At 60.2% G+C, this 8340-nt stretch overlaps 3 protein-coding genes across 3 annotated transcripts; all 3 read right to left on the bottom strand.

The window, feature by feature from the left end:
* Positions 1–220: 220 nt before the first annotated feature.
* LBRM_13_0500 (conserved hypothetical protein) lies at positions 221–1825 on the bottom strand (the record flags this gene model as incomplete). The annotated part of the gene is made up of 1 exon (XM_001563143.1): positions 221–1825. One exon carries the CDS (start codon positions 1823–1825, stop codon positions 221–223), a length of 1605 nt encoding a protein of 534 aa, XP_001563193.1.
* A 1269-nt stretch (positions 1826–3094) lies between these two features.
* On the bottom strand, positions 3095–4432 carry LBRM_13_0490 (putative lectin; the record flags this gene model as incomplete). Its single annotated transcript, XM_001563142.1, has 1 exon — positions 3095–4432. The coding sequence occupies one exon, from the start codon at positions 4430–4432 to the stop codon at positions 3095–3097; it is 1338 nt and encodes a 445-aa protein (XP_001563192.1).
* Positions 4433–5334: 902 nt separating this feature from the next.
* LBRM_13_0480 (conserved hypothetical protein) lies at positions 5335–7449 on the bottom strand (the record flags this gene model as incomplete). The annotated part of the gene is made up of 1 exon (XM_001563141.2): positions 5335–7449. The coding sequence occupies one exon, from the start codon at positions 7447–7449 to the stop codon at positions 5335–5337; it is 2115 nt and encodes a 704-aa protein (XP_001563191.2).
* Between the last annotated feature and the right edge of the window lie 891 nt (positions 7450–8340).

Raw genomic sequence — 8340 nt, 5'->3', positions numbered from 1 at the left:
ACCATTCAAGGGCTGGCAGACCCAAATTGTTGACTGCTCGAAGACATCAACGCCCGGGGACAGGCACGCACGCGCACGCATTAGCAAGCAGAGAGTCGCTGCTAAGAACAGCGACTATCGGAAGAAGGGAAACGTGAAAAGGCGGCAACCAAGGTCCATCGTCTCGCGGGGCCTTAATCCCATTCCCCTGTCCCCACCTCGCCCTGTCCTCTCCTCCGCCCTACTCTTCGCTCTCCATTGCCTCTACGCGCATGCGCTTTGTGGCGGGGCTGCTCTGGTCCTTCGTGTCTTTCGCCATCACCGCCGCGCGCACGTCGGCGAACTCGTACGGGCGTCTCAGCAGCGCGAGCACCTCGGCAGCCAACGTGTCCTCCGATATGGTCGGCCGCATTGCCGGTGGCATCCCCACAGGAGCGGTGGGCGGCGCGCCACAGAGCATCGTCACACGCTTCGCCGTCACCGCCACGGTCGCGCTAAACCGCGCCGTCACGTAGCCGTGCTTCGTGCGCAGCGGGGGGAGCTTGTCCACCACGCCCGCCTTCTGCAGCACGTGGATGCCGAGCCTCCCTTTCAGCGGGTTCGCGAGGCTCTTGAAGTGAAAGGGGAAACAGAAATGTGCGTTGGTGATCTCCTGCAGCGTCTCATTCGCCTGCTTCACCCGCGCGTCCGCGGCGAAGTCGGCAGGGGTGCGACGGAACATCGTCACGGGCTTCTCAGCTAGCGTGATACGGTAGCTGTCATAGTTAGTGAAGGCGACGTCGAGGCACCACACCTGATGCGCATCCACCTCGCAGTCCCCCACGTCCTGGTGCGGGTCGCTGCTCGTCACGCGACGCGCAATGATACAGTCGATGCTATCCGGGACCCACCGTTTGCTGCGGCTCGACAGCACGCCCTCCACCGCCTGCACACCGTAGTGATGCCCCACAGCCGCGATCAGGTCGGTGATGTCGGCGTTGAGTGCGCCAGGACGGAGCGCGTGTATCATCGCAAGCAGCGCTACGCGAGCCGCTTCGATAACGTTGCCAGCGGCCGTCCGCGACGACGACATCCCTGTCATGCCGCTGCTCTTCTTCGGCGCCTCCTCCTCGTCGCTCTCCATAGCTGTGGGAGCCGCTCTCGTGGTAACGACGACGGTGCGTGCGGCGCTCACTGGGTATCCGTCGAGGTGGCAGCCGACGTGCAGCTTCACGACATCGCCGTCCTTCAAGATGGTGCCGTCCTCCACGCGGTACGGGCTGTCGTTGCAGAGTATCTCGTTCACAGACACGTTCGTCGGATACGAGATGCCGCGCGCCAGCCGCTTTCCAGCCGCGTCTTTGGTCTTTACGAACAGCCCCTTCAGTCGGCTCGCGATCTCCTCGTCGCCTGCGTCACACAGTGTCTTTGTGTTCGCGCCGGGTACGCACGCCGCTGCGAGCTGATCCAGCACGGCATCGACAATGCGGCCGCACTCCTTATACTTGGTCATGGTCGTGGCGTTCATGACGGTCTCCTCTTCATCCTCGCTGGCCTCCATGGCGTCATTGAACTGCTTCTCGAGGTCTTCCAGGTTGCGGCGAAAGGCGGTGGACTGCGAACGAGTGCCGGCACTGCGTGTGGCGGTGCAACGGCGGCCGTCAACTGACTTTATCTTGGTTGCCGCACCCGTCGTTGTTGCCTTCGCAGCGACGGTGGTTGTGCCCGTTACAGCGAGGGACAACGACGGCGCGCGACGCTGGCGCATCACTTTGAGAGTCTTGCGTGATACCTCAGCCGCCGCGTCAGACGACGACGCCTCGGCGCTGCCGTCGTGGCCCGCCTTGACCGCCTCACGCGCATTCATGTTCTTCTTCAGCGCGTGCAGAGACATGGAACGGGACCGCTTCATCCGCAGCGTGGGACGGCCGCTCTTGCTGCGGGTGGCACTGTACCCGCGGCCCATCCTTTGCGCAGGTGACTGCCCTTGTCAAGACTCTCGGGGCCACTCAAAGGTGAAGGAAGCGCAGGTACGAGTCTGCGCACAGGCGCTGCCGGTGTTGGTAGGAGCCTGCAGAGTGAGGAGGGGGGAAGGGAAGAGAGAGCGTGACTCTCGCATACACTGGGGCGTCATCACGCAGGCGAGGATTTCACATCAAGGCGGCACGCACAGATGCACACGCATGCATGCACATGGCGTAGATGGGTGGTTGTGGTGTGTGGATGTGGGTGGGAAGAAGAAAGGGGGGAAGGTTCAAGATAGACACCCGACATAGAAAGAGGTGGAAGGAGAGAAACAGGGGAAACGTCGTGAGCCAGCGAAGATACACCGCCAGTGAGCTCGCATGAGATACAATGAAGCACAGAAGAACGCGCGTTGCTGTTCTTGTGTCTGTCGGCGGAGAAGAGAGAGAGGGCGAGTCGTCGCTTGCTGATGCGTTCGTGTGACTCTGCACGTATATAGGTATGTGGGGGTGAGTTTTGAGTGCTGCGGAGGCTGCGAGAGGAAGAGGAATACAGCACGTGGTAAAACCCCCGTACCACCCTCACCAAGACCGCCAACCCCCGATGCAGATGTGGTCCATTCAACGCACACACACACACGCACACACACACACACACACACACACACACTGACAGAGGGGCTCACTACTTCACAGAGACTCCGAAACTGTGGTTGATTGCACTGCAGCTGACACACCGTGCACAGAGAAGCCAACAAACAGGTGAGACGGCATAGCGAAGTGGGGGCGTCGCCAGACAGCCACACATGTGCACACCGACCGACGTGACACAAAACGAAAATGCGAGGAAAACGAAAAGAAGGACGACAGCAGCGGCAGCCACCGTACTGACACACACACACACGCACGCGCGCGCGAAGAGAGCGAGAACGTCAGATGAGAGAGAGGGAGGGCGAGGAGGCAATGGAAGAAGTTGCGGAGAGCGATGGCAGGCACGAAAAAGGGAAGGGGGAAAACAGAACGACTCATGCCCTGTCATTGCAAGCTTGAAATTTCACTCCGCACATCCTAGATGCACGCAAGCACACACACACACACACACACACACACACACAAACTCAAGTACACAGCACAAAGACGCCGCCCCCTCACTTTTGCCCCTCCTCCCTCTCCTAGTCATCGTACCGATCACGGTTACGACGGGGCGTGCGTGCACGGCGCACGCGTCGCACGCGGCGTCGTTTGTTGTGACCGTCATCGTCGTAATCCTCATACTCGTCCTCGTCTTCATCACCCTCGTTGCGGCGCTGGAGCTCCTCTAGCTTCCTCTCCAACTCTTCGATCCGCTGTCGCTCCATTAGGCCGGGGTCGGTGGAGGGTTGCGTAGACGGCTGCGTCTCCTGGGGTGCCGGCTGCGTCTCCTGGGGTGCCGGCTGCGTCTCCTGGGGTGCCGGCTGCGTCTCCTGGGGTGCCGACTGCGTCTCCTGGGGTGCCGACTGCGTCTCCTGGGGTGCCGACTGCGTCTCCTGGGGTGCCGGTTGTGTCTCCTCTGGGATTGGGCGGTTGTTCATCGCGTCGTTGTTGTAAAGTTGCGCGTCGTGCCTCTCACTGGGCGGCACCATCGTCTGCTGCACATCGTGGTCGTACTTCACCTCCATCAAGGGAGAGAGATGCACAAACAAGATGTCGTGGATCCCCGACACATCACCGGTCTGGGCGGAGAAGGAGAGGTGCACTTTGCCCGCCGGGAGCGGCAGTTTAGTGACTCTTAAGCACTCTGTCTCTGTGGCCTCGCTGTTTTTGGAGAGGTGCAGCTGAAGCTCGCCCTTCAAGTACACCATGCGCATGGTGGCCATGTCCGGTGGGGAAACGTCGAGGTAGTCGAAAACGCAGCTCGCCACACTGTCGCCCATGAAGTCCTTATCAGGATCAAAGCGCTTTGTGCTGGAGCCGTCGTTGTACACAAGGCTCACCATCGGGTTGTCGCGGCGTTTGTCGTTGTCGTACGAGTCGAACAAAATTCCAAAACCGCTGAACGTAGGCGGGCGGCCAAAGATGGCGCCGTCAAAGCGAGGCGGCTGCGCCACCCACACCCCGAATCCGTCCGCGCGGTCGCCGCCAACTGGCCGGTGGACCCGGAATCCTACGACTATCTCAAAGGCATCCATGTCCAGCGGTTCCGTGTTCCACAGATGACCTACCTGACCCTTCTGGTCACCCGTGAGCCGCACGTAGTCGTCCGTGATGACGGAGGAGCCGATGATGCTCCAGTGCGGGATGTCGTCATCGCCATAGTACTGCCGTAACAGTGGTGGGGCGAAGGAGTGATGGCCGATAGCCATGTTGAGGCTGCGTTGCTCCTGCTTCGACGTCAACTTAGGCACAGGGTCTGCAGTGGCCACAAGGAGCCCACCAGAACCGATGGCGAGCAACACTACAGCGTACGCGCCTACCGTCCACCAGGTGCAACGACGACTCCTGCGCTCTCCTGCGAGGTAAGTGTGCGGCATGTTGCACGGCAGGGAGGAGGGAGGAAGAGGGGGACTAGGGGAGTCTGTCGCACAGGAGCGTGTATGCGGATATCTGGGCTTGCGAGGGGAGAGGAGCGCACGCTGATATGACGACACACGCAGAGAGGGGGGAAGAGGAGGGGTGCACAAGCGTAAAAAAAAAGGGGGGACCGTAAGTGGCACAGCTGCACGTGAACTCGTTAGAATGGGCAACGGAGGGCACGAGAGAGGGAGAGTGAGAGTGAGAGTGAGAGTGAGAGTGAGAGAGTGAGAGTATGTGGGCGTAAGGAGGGGGGAAGCGGGGACGTGCAGGTAGACGCTCATGGCCAAGTGTGCGTGTGTCGACGTTTGGGTGAAGGGAGAGGGGGGAGGGGTACAGAGAGAGGGGGAAAGGCAAACGAGCGGCAGGGGGGGCGCATAGGCGAGGAGAGGTAGAGTTCAAGCAGCAATGGTTACGGCTGCGACTTGGTCATGCGCATCTCTAGAAGCCCAGCGTGCGCGACTTGAGCATTGCTCACACAGGCCAGGACGACTTCCATATTTGCTCGAATGGGGAAAGGAGGATGACTGTGCCTCTGCTGCTCCTCCCTCCCTCTCTCTCTGGCTCGTTCTCTGGCTCGCTACATGAGAGCGCCACCAGCACACCCACCAAGCACGAGGATGCGTGGAAAGAGGAAAGCAAAACCAAACAAAGGGGACAGCGAGTCACAGGCAAGGAAGAGTACCACATAAGTAAACTCCAAGGAGCGAAGCGCACACCAGGGGGACAGCCCTTCGCGCTCGGTGTTCCAGCTTCAAGCGTTAGTCTACATTAGATCGCATACAGAGCCCCCCCCCTCCCTCCCTCCCTCCTCTCCGCGCAGCACGTAAGGACGCAACAAAGCGCAGTAGGTGGGGGGATGTTAGCTGCTTCCCCTCTTGGATGCGCGCTTGACGCGATAGGCAACAATCTCCTGCTGCAGTGGGATGTCCACCTCAACGTCCTCATCGATGGACTCGCCAGAAATGGGGTCGACATGCCCAACCTGAAGAATAACGTTCTGTAGCGCGTCATACTCAAATCGGTGTCCACCTCTGAGCACCACCGGCTCGCGCATCAGCTTCCCCGTCAAGTCACACACGTACGCCGCGGGGTGGTGCGACGCTTTCATCTTGCCAGATTTGCTCCTCTTTGGCAGGCCGCCACTTTTGATCGGCGGCTTCGGCTGCGCGCCTGTAGCAGTGTTGCGGCCGGGCGGACCAGGTCGCGTCAGCTGCTCCAGCCCGCCATCGCGCAGCCCACTCAGCAGCTCCGTCAGTGTCATGAGCAGCAAGAGGTTCTGCATCATCTCCAGCTGTGACTCCAGCGCGACAAGATCGGCGATGCGCTCTGCCGTGTCTTGCAGCTTCGTCTCCACCGATGCAAAGCACTCGTGCAGCACCGCTCTGGAGGTATTCTTGCTGTCGGTCTCACAGAACGGGGACTCCTCCTCGCGCACGCACAAGATGAACCATTCAGCGACGGACATCAGCGCATCTGCCTGTGGCGCCGCGGCCGCCCGGAGGCCGCTGCCGGCGTCGCTGTAGGTGTTCGACAAAGTACAACGGGTCTTGTCCGCTGCAATGGTGCTCAGGAGCCTATGATACATCTCTGCGAGATTCACCGGGCTGGTCACTGCCGCCGCGTTCATATTCATAAGGCACTCGGCCGTCAACACCATCACCTGCATGCCGCCGTACTGCAGACGGAGCTGCGGCTCCCCGCGCTGCACCTGCGCTGCGAGGTACGCCATCGAGGAGAGGAGTGCCGGGGTGACGCCCACGACTGGCTTGTACAGGGCACATCGCAGCAGGCGCAGGAGAGTGACGGCTGACGTTAGCAAGATTAACCTAGTATTGGCCGTCGCGAAGGGCCCTGCGCTGCCGTCGTTGACCGCTGCGGACGGGGCGCTTGCGCCGACTTCAGACGTCCATACCTGTATGGCTGCAATGACAGCCGGCACAGCCGCGGACGCAAGCCAGTCATGGCAGCTGGGGTCGCCCAGCAACCGGGCCCGCACCTCCCTAAAGAGCTTTACATCCCTGCAGAACTCGACCATGTTTTCTAGTGCCCGGCATAGCAGCGTAAAGGCAGAGAGCCAGTTGAGCAGCTCCATCTGCTGCTCCGCGCTGGCGCTGGTGACGGTGTGCGCCACGTCAGGGCGGCCAAGGGCGCCAAGCGCGACCGACTCCGCGTATCCCTGCGCAAGCGACGGCGGGCTGCGGTGGTAGGTGGACTCGTGCCACGACGAGCGCAGTGACCCCAGCAGCTGCTCCAGCAGTCGATGGTCGCGCATCTCGGTGAGCAGCACCACAATTTTGTCTTGGAAGCTCTCCACTGTGAAGCTCTGCAGCGAGCTACCAGTCGTTGTTGCGCCAGAGCTTCGACTCGGCTCTGCGGCCATGTCCTCTCCGGTGGTGTAGTAAGTGGTCGGCACCGTTAGTTCGTAGAGAGACTGCAACGCCGCCTGCAGCAGCGGCCATTCACACGTCTCACAATGATGCACCATGATACGGAGTAGCATCTGCACCATCGCGCCGACGTCGGCGTCGCACATGTGCTGTAACAGCAGCCGAGTTACCTTTGTGTGGTAGTTGGTGAAGCGGAAGATCAGCACCATGAACATTTCACGTGCAGAGGAGAGGTTCTCGGCGCCGTTTGGCCCCGTCCGTGTCAGCAACTCCTCCACGCTGCTGTTCATACTGTTCACTGTGTTGCACAGCAACCCCTTCCGGAACGCCGGGATGGCGGGTTGAGAGAGTGCGTACAGGCACTCCAGGCACGCCAGTCGCAGCGCAAAGTTCTTGGCGTCATTATTCAAGATCAGCACGCACTTCTTCAGCACATCCTGGAGCGCCTTCTCCTGCTCGGGCCGCTGAATAAGATCAGTGGCGGTTGACACGTCTCCGAGGGCGGAGGCAACTGCCGAGACAGTTGTCAGCCCGATCGCGTCGACGGACTGCTCACACAGCAACTGAACAGCAGGATGCACCGACATGCCGGCGAGAAACGATAAGGATAAAGAAAGGAACGGCGACAGCAAGAAGCGCGCACGTTTGGGTGCCGGGGGGGTAGTGGCGCAGGGAGGCGACAGAAGCTCGGGCAGGCGACGTGGAGGGATGAGGAGGAAAACGACTGCGCTGCTCCAGGAAATGCAGACACATTATCGGCGCCCCAAAAAAAAAAAGAAGGGGATAAAAAGGGGAGAGAGAGTTGGGCGCACAGGCAAAGACAGGGAGGAAGAATCAAGACGAAGATGCTAAACAAGTCGATGATCGAGTGCAGCGCAGCAAGTTGTTTCGGGGAAGGATGAAGGAGGAGAGAGCAGAACGCGGAGATGCACGTGAGCAGAGCAACAACACACAAGAGAGGAAGAAAGAGAAGGAGAGAACCAGGAGAAGAGTATGTGCACAGATGTTGAGAGAGAGAGAGAGAGCGAGCGAGCGAGGAAGCACTAGCAACGGATACACATCATCAGCGAGTCCGTGCAACGGGTGAGCGCAAGGCGATGACTTCACTCTTCTCTGCGTATCGGCTGGCCGCGTGGCGTCCCCCTCCCCTCCCCCTTCCCTTTTTTTCATTTTCGCTTGCGTGGGTGTAAAGCCTCAGCAAAATTGGGAAAAACACACACAAAAAAGTGGGGCGGGTGTCGCCCCTGTCACTCTCTTTTCGTTGTGTAGCGAAACACCGAAGTTTGTGGGCGCGTACGTGAAGGGGGAAAACTGCGAGAGCCAGTCGCGCAGTCACCACAGCCACTAGTGACTGTGCGATGCAGAGGCAGCAGTATAAGCGGTCGTGATCGCGTGGCGGGGGTGATCAGCAGTAACGGGACGAGAGTTGGGTAAAGCAAAGAGAGCAAAGGAGGATACGTTTGGGGGAGGGGGAGGGG

This window comes from Leishmania braziliensis, chromosome 13 (assembly GCF_000002845.2).
Source record: "Leishmania braziliensis MHOM/BR/75/M2904 complete genome, chromosome 13".
In the NCBI taxonomy this organism is placed as follows: domain Eukaryota; phylum Euglenozoa; class Kinetoplastea; order Trypanosomatida; family Trypanosomatidae; genus Leishmania; species Leishmania braziliensis.
The sequence above is the reverse complement of the archived record's forward strand: the minus strand, read 5'-3'. Positions and strand labels throughout refer to the sequence as shown.